Source organism: Pseudorasbora parva, chromosome 2 (genome assembly GCF_024679245.1).
Source record: "Pseudorasbora parva isolate DD20220531a chromosome 2, ASM2467924v1, whole genome shotgun sequence".
NCBI lineage: Eukaryota > Metazoa > Chordata > Actinopteri > Cypriniformes > Gobionidae > Pseudorasbora > Pseudorasbora parva.
The window spans coordinates 15,474,097-15,487,595 of NC_090173.1; the positions used below are offsets into that span (position 1 = coordinate 15,474,097).

The following is a 13,499-nucleotide window of genomic DNA, read 5'->3' on the forward strand; positions in this document are numbered from 1 at the left end:
AGGTTTGGGAACCACTGCATTAGTTCATCCGCGCTTTGTGACGCAATCCTCGCGGCGCACCCGCAGTCACCCTCACCACAGGGTCAGAAACTGTATCTGAAAAAAACTTATCAAGTTACGGTAATTATTTAGTTGTGCAACACTGATCTGTTTAATAACATGAAACATAAACAGGCACAGAGGTTAGAAGAGGACAGCAGAGGTCTGTTCTCTTCCACATGGGGAAATGTGCACTCTTGAACTCTGGGTTTGTACTCAAGGTTTTTGGCCATCTTATAGGGTTAGCTCACCCAAAAATGAAAATTGTCCCATAATTTACTCACCCTCAAGACATCCTAGGAGTATATGACATTCTTCTTTCAGCCAGACACAGACAGAGTTATTAAAAAATATCCTGGCTTTTCCAAGCTTTATTATGGAAGTGAATGGGACCTAAGATTTAAGCCCAAAAGTAGTGCGTCCATCTTTTATAAAAGTGCTCCACACAGCTCCAGAGGTTAATAAAGGCCTTCTGAAGTCAAGCGATGCATTTGTGTAAGGAAAATATCCATATTTATAACTTTATAATCACTGGCTTCCGGTAACTGCCGTATGCAAGTCTAGTTCTGATGGAAGAGTGACCTCTGACCCAATGATGTGGGATGAAGGAGTAGAGTGAGTTTAAGGTAGAGTAGTCGCCTCTCACAGTTCAAACAAATGGGGCTAGGCAACAAACTCAAGCTCCTCCCACATTTCTCTTTAAAAATTTCGTTTTAGACTTTGTGACCGTGTTTTGTTTTGTTCTGCGCTTCTGCTGTCGTCAATACATCATGCATCAGGTCAGAGGTCACTTTTCAGCCAGAACTAGACTCTTGTACGGCTTCAGAAGGACTTTATTAACTGGAGCTGTAAGAATTACTTTTATAATGGATGGATGCACTTTTTTGGGCTTCGAAACAGGGCCGTGCACAGGGGGGTGGCCCCCTTTGCACTCATCGGCTAAGGTGCCCCTCTTGCCCCCTTCCCTCCCTCACCCTCAGAGGATTCCCATAAAAGTGCTCTGTTCTGCTAAAAATCCACTAGTTCCGCGTTTTCCCGCTCGCTCCGCAGCATCGCTCAGTCTGTGGCTGTGTCCGCTCTCTGTGGAGATGACAGTTCCAGATAGTCGTCCCATTAACAGGTATATTACAAACTACAATCGACATTACAGACAGTGGTTGATCCGCAAAATGAGTAGCTTGTTTGTTTCAACAGTGCAAACATGGATTCAAACTGCTCCAGCATGCCAGCGGGTAAATCGTCATTTACTGAATATTTAGCTGACAGTTTGTCACTCTTTAACTCCTGTAAAACAGATTTCCGATTATAATCAATTTTACGAGTTAATACTAGGATCTATAGCATACGTCATATTTAATATATTTTATTTAGACCATATTAATCGTATACACAATTAAATAAAGGTAATAAAAAGGCTAGCCTGGATGCCAGCCGAACTTAGCCCCGCCCACAACATTTTTAGGACGGGCAGTTCGGTCTGGACTCGATCCATAGAGGAGTAATTATCCCCGAACAGAAACTGTTCAGACCAATGAAATCATCAGGGCGGGCTTTAGACGATGACGGACAGATGATCAACAGGAACGTAATCATGCACGTCATCAAAGGGGCTTGGGTTATATTTGTTCGGATCCTAAACGGAGATCTTGTTTGTATCTGCATCACCTTCACTATTTCTCTCAGAAATGATGATCATGTTGGGTAAGTACTCTGTGTATCATTAAATTTACTGTGTATCTTTAAAAATATCTTGTAAATTTTTTTACAACACCGGCTGAGATCGTTTATTCCAGCACGCGTGCAGACAGGGTTGCCAAGTTTTAATTTTTTTAAAAAAGTTTTCAAATGTGTTTTTGGGGTAAAATGTGTTAAAGGTGCACTATGGAACTTTCCGTCCACTGGAGGGCGCCTATTCAAAACAAATGTGTAGTTTGATGACGCAAAGTGTGAGCGCAGCATCTTGGGACATGTCGTCTTCACATCACAGCCGGTGGAAAATAGGACTCGGGCAGAAATCACGTTCATAGATGCGGTTAATAACGTTACTGTAGTGTAAAGCAGAGCAGGACCGAGTGTTATGGACCTGAGCACAGCTGCTGGAGCGATTGTTAAACAAATACCCGCCTCGCGAATACCGGGACTTTTATTATGACGGGACACAGTCGCCGGGCGCCTGCACTGATCCGCTCTTCCGGTTATGATTATGAGGTAATGCAGCTCTGTTTATCATATTAGATACATTTAAGTGTGTTTAAAACGATGTTATGACGTTACTCCGTGCGTTCACTTGTTCACACTGCTAAGAGTAAAGCGCTCCTGCCAAATAAAACCTGAAACCGAGGGTAGCGCAGATATGACGAAATTGACAGGCGACTTCCTCAAACGCTATGCTGAAACGTCCTGTTCCTTAGTTAAAATAGCAATTTTCTCACAATTTACAAATAGTTGGAAACATCTGGGATATTGTAAGAACTCAACTGAACAAAATATATAACACTGGCCTAGTGCTTTTTGGATATTTTACTGCAAAAATACTACATAGTGCACCTTTAAAGTAAAATGTGTTTTTAGGGTAAAGTGTGTTTTTTTGGCGAGGTTGCCTGCTAAAATTCGCACTCATGGGTCTGTATATCACATAATAGTCGCTGAAAAAACGCGGACTTGGCAACACAGTGCAGTTGAGCTCTGTTGACATTTGACAACTGACGTTATGCGTCGCTTCGTTGCTCTGATTGGTTGTCAGTCTATCCAATTGAGGTCTTTCCTGGTTGGGTTGAAACACGCCTCATAATCACAGCCCAATGGAGCAGATTCAGACTCATATTCTGACTAGAAATGAGTATGGCCACTTCAGGGTAAATAAAGGCAATTATAAATATAAATGAGTTGTATCAGGGTACAATGGGGCTAAAACACCCTAAGCAAAATGTGCTCATTCTTCTGCAAAAAATCTCTAGCAACGTTTGCAGTATTTTCTGTTTATTTTAATAATTAAAAGAATTCATTATTGTTCAGTAAATATTAAAATGTTAATATAAAAATATTTTTAAAATACAGAAACAAATTTTTAAGTAAATAATCTGAAAACACTGAATGAATGAGATCCCATAATAATTTATAGGTTTTATCGTTGTAACAACTCAATATATTTGTATATGATATGATTATTTTCATATTTTTATTATAAATATGATGTTACCTCTAAGATGGACACCAAACTTAAGATATTTCCCATCTGAATTTTAACCATGTCATGTTAACAAATGGAAGTCAGTCAGCTGTTTATTGTCATGTTAAATATGCCTTTTACCCCAAATAACATATACTTTTACATATTCTGTTATTAAAAAAACTGTTGCATGTGATTTACATAAATCATAAACAAGACCTTTCGGCTCAAAATATATTCAACATTTTTTGTGATTCTCATTTGCTACTTAAATCTCCAATAAAAAATAAAAATAAAAAATAGATCAAATTAGCTCAGAATCAACTTTTTGGAAGAATAATTAGAAAAACAAATTAGCACTAAAGCCTAACAGTTGTATTTACAGTATGATTGTAAAATAATTGATATTCATTCTCTATATTAAGATGATACTCATTCCCCTTATTATAGTGCCCCCTTTTTTGGTTTGGGCCACTGCCCCTCAAAATGTCTGTGCACGGCCCTGCTTCAATATCTCATTCTCATTATAAAGGGATTCGGAAGAGCCAGGATATTTTTTATATAACTGATTGTGTTTGGCTGAAATAAGAAAGTCATATAGTCAAACCTGTGATGGCTGAAGGGTGAGTACATTTTGGGATAATGTTACTTTTTGGGTGAACTAACCTTTTAAGTGAGATTCTTAATCATAAGGAGTGCTCAATCAGGACACAAGTGCACACTTATATATCACTTCACAGGGAAATTCAGCCAGTCATTGCAGTGTAACTCGAAGAATAGCTGACGTGGAGAAAAGGATTTGGGGGACTGGCATTTTTATTCAGCTTAAAGCAGCTCAGTATTCGTTACCAGGCAGCTGCGCCTGCGATCAAAGTACACAAGGTATGCCACCATTACAATCCATTAGGTTACATCCATAGGTTTTCATAACAGTAGTATACTAATACAAACCAGAGTCCAAAAAAGTTGGGACACTGTACAAAATAAAAACAGAATGCAATAATATGGAAGTGTCAAATTTCAATATACAACATAGATGACATTATATGTTTAAACTGAGAAAATTAATCATTTTGAAGGGGAAAATAAGTTGAGTTTAAAAAAAGTTGGGACAAGGCCATGTTTACCCCTGTGTGGCATCCCCTCTTCTTTTTAAACCAGTCTGCAAACGTCTGGGGACTGAGGAGACCAGCTGCTCAAGTTTAGGAAATAGAAATGTTGTCCCATTCTTCTCTAAACAGGCTTCTAGTTGCTCAACTGTCTTAGAAAATCTCTGAACTAATTTTCTGAGATTGCTCCACAATTTTCTTTCCACAGCATTGGGGAAATTAGTGATCCTCTGCCCATCTTGACTTCTGAGAGTCACTGCCACTCTGAGAGGCTCTTTATATACCCAATCATGCTGCCAGTTGACCTAATAAGTTGCAAATTGGTCCTCCAGCATTTCCTTATTTGTATATTTAACTTTTCCGGCCTCTTATTGCTACCCGTCACAACTTTTTTGTTATGTGTAGCTCTCATGAAATCCAAAATGAGCCAATATATGGCAAGACATTTCAAAATATCTCACTTTCAACATTTGATAATTATGTTATCTATATTCTATCGTGAATAAGTTTATGAGATTTGTAAATTATTGCATTTCTATCTTATTCACCATTTGTAGAGTGTCCCAACTTTTTGGGAATCGGGTTTGTATATGCACAATGTTTTTTGTGTGTAGCAAACATCTTCAAATTTTATGTTGCTGAGTGTGTACGGAGAAGTGAACACTTCTTAGGGACCTTGAGAACAGGCTCTGAGTCAGGCAGGAGGTTGTATCCTGATCTGGCTCTGGAACAGCTAAGATACCATCGATCTTCTACGAGTTTAAATGTGTATTTGTCTTCCCAACCCTTTCTCTTTGCTGTCGGCTGGACATGTTAGTGCCAAAGACAATGTTAAGGGGATCCTTTTCGAGTTTATTTTCACAGTGCTGTGACGCCTAAAGCATTCATTTAAGCAGGGCAAATGTTCAATCTCCCCTGCGGTTTTAAAGAGCTTGAAGTAATTTGCACTATACTAACTGCTGTGCTCAGTCAGTGGGTGCAAAGTGTAACATCAAATCAGATTTCTAGTTTAACAAACAAAAAGGAACAGTGCAAAAGTGATGGCGATATTTCGTAACGCTCATTTTCACTCTCGGTGTCTTGGGATACCTACTTAGATATGACTTTATCGATAAAATAGCATCCTAAAAGTGTGTACGTTTTTTATTATCCGAGATTAATGTGCAAAGACAGCTCTAAGTAAGCCTTATAGGCTGATTTCCTGAAAAGTAAAACATTTCAGGACATTGCTCTGTTTGTTTGAGTCGTGTCAACCAATGTCTAGGGCAGGACCAGGGCGATTACTATATAAAAATATTCCAGTACTAGTTACTTATTGTTTACTAAGTGTGATTAGTTAGAATCCAAATATAACATGATCATAACGCAATCAGATTATAATTTTAGACCACTGTACATGTACTAATCAACACAAGAGAAATGAAATACTTACTAGATGTTTAGCACACTTATTTCACTATAGCGTCCACTGCACTGCAATGAACTGGTATGGTTTGATTGGTTGACTGGGCAGGATGGAAAAGGGCGCTTAGGAAACCTGTTGAGAAAAACAATTGCTTTGTCCTGTTGGTTGAGCTGACGTGAAATAGCCTACTATAGCTTTAATTTTAAGCTTTATTACCACTTGTGAAAATAACACTAGCATACTTTTAAAAAGAGTACTTAATATGGAAATAATTTCCTTTAAAAAAGTATGTACTGGAGTGTGAACTGAACAATTTTGATTGCATGTTAATTGCAACTAAAGGAAAATGCATTTTAGTTTAAATTTATATTAAATGCAATTAGTTGGACTTTAGGATGCAATTTTGACCCACTTAAATAGGATTTATGTACATCTTTATATGTAATTTTCTAATTCTGTTGTCTTTGAAATCTATTTAAAGTGTACTCCTGAATATACTGACATTTATGGTGAACTGTACTTGATGTCATTTCTATTAAAACCTGCATGTCATGTATTAAATTAGTGCTTTCAAACGATTAATCGCATTAAAATAAAAGTGTGTGTTTACATAATGTGTGTACGGTGTATAAATATTATGTATATATAAATACACACACATGCATGTGAATACTTAGTGTCTATTTGGCCTATCTTTTGAATCGAGATATAGGCTACTTAAAAGTATAATAAAGTATTCTAAGTTTAGTTGTTTTGTAGCTGTGTTTACTCTTTGTATTAAATACACATAGTTGTACAAACTTACATTTTTTGATGATCTTTGAAACAGATGTTTTTAATACCAAAGTATGTGAATTGTTTGTGTAGTCCACTGTTAGTGTACATATGAATTGGCTTCAAATCTACTTAATTTTTATACTTGAAATACATATTTTACTGTACTTTAATACCTAAATAGGAACATGGTAGTATACAAAAAAAGCAAAAGCATATAAAGCATAAAAGCATATATATATATATATATATATATATATATATATATATATATATATATATATATATATATATATATATATATATATATATATATATATATATATATTAAAGTATTATGTTAAGTTTACTTAAAGAAAACTTACAAGTATATTTGCCACAGTATAACACTACTAAACTAGTAGTTCACTGGAAGTACAATTCAAAGTGTACTTTCATAAAGTAAAAATTTTGCTACGAGTAAACTATCAGCATCGCCACAAGTCCACTTGTATAGTTGCAGCACAATCAAAAAACTAGTTGTGCACTCAAAGTTTACTACTGTTACAGTTAAACCAGTTTTAAAAGTATACTTTTATACACTAAAAGTGGGCCAATTTAGTCCCAGTAGTAATAAATTGGTCAACTACAAGTATACTGTAAAAAAATAATCAGAAAAAAAAGTTACCTGGTTGCCTTAAAATTGAGTTGATTGAAATTAAAATTGAGTTAATACAATGAACATTTTTTGAGATTCGACAACCTTTATTAAAATATTATTAAAAGATTTTGTGAGCGTATTGGGTAATTGTGTGTGTTTTATTTCTGATGACGCAGTGAAACATGCCAAATAGTGCTATTTTCATGATTTATCACATTTGTTATGTGGTTAAGATAAACTCAAAATATTTGTGTCTATTTATTAAACAAATTTCCTTCATTGTATAAACTCAATTTTTTTATTTCAATAAACTCAATATTTTGAGGCAACCAGTTTACTTACTTTTTTAAGTTAAACCAACAAAAACCAACATTTTTTTTATTAGTATACTTACCACATAAACTAACTTAACCCCTTAAGTGTCACCCCCCTTTTTGAAAATATACATGAAAATTCACTATCCAAATTTAAATGGTTGCAATTCAAGAATGCTTTGGAATATAGACATAAGTTCAAAAAATGTAAGTATAAAAAAGTTATGGAAGTTTAAATGTACTGTAAATCAAATATATTGTACTAGATATTTAATATTTAATATAAAATATATGTTACAAAATAATGTGTACTCTAAAATGACTATCAAATCAAAGCCATATGTCTAATCAATTTGTGTTCCAAATTTGAAGTTGATATCACAAAAATTGAAGTTCCCATGAGGTTTTGTTTAGGCGTTGTACCATAAATAGCCACCGGGTGTCATTGAAATTCCATTGATTTTTTTTTAATGCAATTTCCTGTGTCAAATGTATATATTTTTGTGTAAATATCACAAAACAGTTTGCAGATATAGAACCGTGAGACTCAGACCTTTCCGACGATATGCGTTTTGTCAAGATTAGAAAAGGTTTTTATTATAAAGTAGTTAAATAAATATGAAACATGACGACGCCACTTGGGGAGGAGCCCACTAGAATAATTTAGAGCACCGTTTCCATGGTAACGCAAGGTCCGATTTCAAAACGGTTTGCACAGGATGAATCTTGAGTTCGTAAGCTTTCGAATGATATATAGTTTGTCAACATTAGATCAGGATAAATATAGGATATATTGTTTTAAACATGCAGTGGCAAATGGGCCCACCGGTGGGCCAGTGACATTAAGGGGTTAAAAATATACTTGAACTTAAGTGACTTTACTTAAGTATACTTAATAAAATTAACTTGAAGTATACTTTTTTAAGGGCAATTAAGTGCACTTCTTTTTTCACAAAGGACCAAAATGTGAGTTTGTGTCCCTGTTGTAATTCAAAATACTGGATTATATGTACTTGAATGATAATTTACTAAGACAATTGGACAAATTAAGTCAACTAATTCTTAAGTTATGGCCCCAAATATAAATGTTTCCCCTCCCGCATGCCATGTGTGGGTCCAGCCCTTGTTCAGATGGGCAGTACCATATTTCTGCATTGACATGACAGCCTGATTCCATAATCAAATTGAAACCTTTTTGTCGAAGCCTATCAAATGCAGTGAATGGACCTTCATATAGTGTTTTAATAGCCAATGTTTTGTTTGTCATCATCTGCATATGTGTGAGGACATTAAACAGGATCATCTGAAACGCAGCTATTGTGTGCGCACGGCGTATTTGCGACTAACCGCGTTCATTATTGCTCATACAATGCCATTGTCTTTCCGTAGGCCCCATATGTAGTGTTCTCGTGGAGCGCTGCGGTTGCCGTGCAACAATAATTATTGGCGGCATCCTGAGCGGACTGGGAATGGCCGCCAGCTCATTTGCACGGACAATGGTAGAGCTGTATATCACCGCTGGCATTATCACAGGTGGGCATATATTACCTTCACAGAAACTGTGGTGTGAAAAATCATGTTCTTGCACAGTAGGATGAACCACATGAAACGGACTAAATCGTCTTTCCTTTCTTAGGAATGGGATTCTCTTTGTGTTTCCAGCCATCGATCACCATGGTTGGCCACTATTTTGTGCGTCGCCGGGCGTTCGCCAACGCCTTGTCTTCCACTGGCACTGCCCTCGGGCTGAGCACCCTACCATTGCTGGCCAACTATCTGCTCAGCTGCTTTGGTTGGCGGGGCAGCTTTCTGGTGCTGGGAGGGGTTCTGCTGAACTGCTGCGTTTGTGGGGCCGTGATGCGCCCCCTTGGGGCCAAACCAAAGACAGGAGCCAAAACCGGTCTGATGGACAATCACCACCTCAAAACCAATTGCCTTTCTGTTCATCAGGAAAGAGAGGGTCTGAAGGGCCGCCTGCGGGCCACTCTCTCCACCGTCATGCCTTTCCTGCGCAGACACATGGCTTTCGACTTGCTGTGCAGTAACCCGCACTTCTGTGCCTATGCTCTTGGGGTGTCCTGGATGATGCTGGGCTTCGTGGTGCCCCTGGTGTACCTGGTTCCCTACGCCACCGCGTACGGTATGGAGCAGGACCGAGCCGCTCTGCTGATGGCCATCCTCGGATTGATCAACATCACCGTTCGGCCCGCGACAGCGCTGGTTTTCGGGCTGCCTCGTTTCCGAGGAAGCCATAACTTCGCCTACCTGTTTGCCACGGCTGTGCTGATCAACGGGTTGAGCAACTGCATCTGTGGGATGGGAACGAGTTTCTCGGTACTGCTGGCGTATGTTATAGTGTTTGGGTTTTCCATGAGCATCGTCGGCTCCTTGTTGTTCACCGTACTGATGGACACGGTCGAGATGAGCCGCTTCCCATCCGCCCTGGGCCTCATCAGCATTATGGAAAGCATCATGCTACTTCTAGGCCCACCATTAGCAGGTGATGTAATGTTTGAAATGTCTGACTTTTATTTGCTTTAAAAATACATGTATTAGTGGGAGAAAGCAGAACGCTTTGTACACTGAAAAAAATGGGTTTCTTACTTCATATTTTTGTCTTGTTTCTAGTCCAATATGTATATATAAATGTATATAAAACCTTAAAAAAAATTTCAATCAAAGAGAATCAAAATGAGGTAAGCTAAATGATCTACCAATGGGGTAAGAAAAATATTTTATTTCTGTTTGGAACAGAAACAAGACTATTTTTCTTACACCATTGACAGATCATTTAGCTTGTTTTAAGAAAAAACTCACTTCATTTTGATTTTATTTTCCATAAAACTAGAAAAATATCTTGTGTCATTTTACTTGAGAATTTTTAGACATTAAGACTGGAAACAAGAAAAATATGAAATAAGAAAAGCTTGTTTTCTAGTGTATTTGTCAGGGCCAACAAGCATTGACACTCATCATTTTTAAATGTTTTTTCTTCTTACACTTACATGATGCTCTTTTCCATACAACTACTGAAGCGTCAAAAGGAACAACAACAACAACAAACATAAATGTAGTTCCTCTAGTCTAGTGCACTATGTAGTAACCAAAACTTTCAGAAACAGATTCCTGAAGGAGTGTATTTGGCACAGAAATACTATAGCACAGAAAGTTTGCCTCTTTTACTATACCTCTTAAACTACAAACTAAGTATAATTTCAGTCTATCTTTTATGTACGTCAAATATACTTTATATACTTATCAGAAATATATTTAAAATTACACTTAAGTACTTGACTTTTACTGACAGAAAAGTATGAAATCTTGTTTCTGCCACAGAAAAAAAAGAAACTTTTTAACGGTGCCCTAGAATGAGTAGAAACAATATGTTAAATTGTTCTCTGATATCTACATACAGGGTTAGAGGATATGTGGCTTATTTAGGGTGACCAGATGACATTGGCTGAAATTCGGGACGGGGGTGGGGGGCTATGATATTACACTGCGTAGCCTTACTAGCCCATCATAAAAGATAATGGATTTCAAACTTGAACCAAACATATTTTGTATGCAAAGATCAACAGTCTTTTAGTCTTTAGTCTGCCACAAAAAACACTACATTAAAATCATGAACTCAAATGTTATTGTAAAAAAAACACACAAAAAAACCCCCACAATGACTGTTGTAAGTAACGTGCGTGAATCAGACCTTTATGTCTAGCCTAACGATAATAAGCTTAAACGAAAATAAAGAAATAATTGTGTAGTAAAGTATTTTTTGGTACACAGTGCCGCATTGTCTTTGTGCATAAGATACATGTATAGAAACAATAAGACTTTAAATTCACACAGCTATAGCCTACCTAGGTTGTGGAGGCCCGACGTCAGCACAAACCGCCTACAGAATTTTTTTAAGAACTTAGAAAAAAGATGCTGCAGCCAATAAGCAGCCGACGGGGGCTGGTTGCAGGACGACTCAACCTCTGCACAGTTTTTAATGTTTATCAGATAATAACTACTCAAGATTTTGCTTTAGTATAATTTTCGGGACAATTAGGGTCAGATTCGGGACAGCAGTGTAGATTTTGGGACTGTCCCGAATTTTTCGGGACGTCTTGTCACCCTAGGCTAATTTAAAGGGTTAATTCACCCAAAAATGAAATTTCTTTCATTAATGACTCACCCTAATGTCGTTCCACACCCGTAAGACCTCCGTTCATCCTCAGAACACCGTTTAAGATAGGCTATTTTAGATTGTCCGAGGGCTTTCTGTCCTTTGAATGTAAGTCAATGCCCACTTGCTGTCCACGTCCAGAAGATAATGTTATGACCACTTAGCTCATAGTAGCAATGACATAGGGGAGACCACACCGTATGTAAAGTTAAATGCAAAATAATTTATTTAAACAAGGATAAAGATAAGGAATGTATGTTTTGAAATGAATTACTGTCAAAAGAGAAGTAATCAGTAAAAGAGAAACAAAGATAAACTAATCAAAAATCTAGTGCCAATCAGTAAAGTATCAAACAGGTGCAATACAAAAGAAAACAACAAAAAAAAGCAGGAGAGTATGGCTGCCTGGAGGCCAGAGCAAAAGCAGAGACGCCCAGCTCAGAGCAGCAGCCCTGAGCAACTGGCAGGGAGATCCTTTTCACCATAGTCGAGCCCATCCCCTATAATCAGATGGACCGAAAACGGACAGCTCCCCCTTCAGCCTGGGGGAAGAAACACAACCCACACATTCTATCCATAGTGGAGTAAGCACCCCCGGCACGGCAAAGCCGGGCGTGACAATAATGAAAACATCCTCAAAGTAGTCCATTATGTGACATCAGTTGGTTTAAAGCGTCGACAATACATTTGATCCAAAAAAATAAAATAAAAATACGACTTTATTCAGCATTGTCTTCGCTTCTGTGTTTGTTTCGAATCAGCAGATTGATTGGTGATTTATATCGCCAGTGTCATGTGGTTTCAGCAGTTTGACACGCGGTCCGAATCATGACCGTTTGATTCTTTATTTGAGGAACGCGGAAGAGAAGACAATGACGCTGAGCGAAGCTTGCTTGAAATGGGCCGAACAAACGAACGATCTTGAATTAAATTGTTGTGGTATCCGATTATAAACATCAACCATGACTGTTGACATTTTTTATCTGTGGGAAGGGTAGAAAAGTCCTCACGTCCCCTGCACAGCCTGGAACATGACATGTTTTTGCTATCCTGGGGTGACCATAGACAGAAAAAAAAAAAAAAAGGGCGTGACGCATGTTTACCTGCAGTCCCGATGATTCGGCTCCGTCAGTTCCGCCTGACAATGAACATGTTTGGACAGATGTAAATGTTGGGGGTGTGCATATAAATGATCCCCAATGATTGCGTCACAGTTGGCATTATGTTGAGAATCACTTGATATTTTGTCCGTGGTGTTTTTCATTCACGAGACTTACATAAGAAGTAGGAGGCAATGATGTTTGAGACTCACAGTATGTGATGTCTATGTACTGAACTCTTATTATTTCACCATGGCAAGGTTAATTCAATGTTTCATTCTAGGGCACCTTTACATTTCTCATAACTGAGTTTACATCTCGCAATTCAGACCGTTATCCTTAATTTTGTGTAAATTGTACGTTATAAAGTCAGAATTGCAAGATATAAAGTCAAAATTGCGAGATTTCCAATAGTGCATCCTGGCGCCATGTGTTCCCCAGGTAAGTGAAGAACATGGCCATCCACGTGATGTAAAAGAAAACGTGATTCATCAGGCCAGCCTACCTTCTTCCATTGCTTAAGGGGTACTTCAGCGCTGGGAAGATGAATCTGTATTTAAACTGTGTCATTAATGTAGTAGAAATGTGAAATTATTTTTGAATTTGGTGTCTTCTAGACTGAGAAAAGACAGAAAATGTATTTTTGTCTCATGGGGATGAAAGACTACAATTCCCAGAATGCTTCTCTGCCCTGTGAGGCCATTCCCAAAGCCAACGCTACTGGATTACTGATATGGAGGACCAAATTACTCAAAATGAAAATTCAATAAATAATGAA

General features: G+C 37.6%; 1 protein-coding gene across 3 annotated transcripts in view; it reads left to right on the forward strand.

Annotated features, from left to right (window-relative positions):
- Nucleotides 1-13,499, forward strand: part of slc16a5b (solute carrier family 16 member 5b) — a 31,582-nt gene that overhangs the window by 10,506 nt on the left and 7,577 nt on the right. For all 3 annotated transcript variants that reach the window (XM_067456974.1, XM_067456987.1, XM_067456982.1), the window contains 2 exons: nt 8,840-8,983; nt 9,087-9,950. In XM_067456974.1, the coding sequence (XP_067313075.1) occupies nt 8,840-8,983; nt 9,087-9,950 (1,008 nt within the window). The remainder of the gene's footprint in view (nt 1-8,839; nt 8,984-9,086; nt 9,951-13,499) is intronic.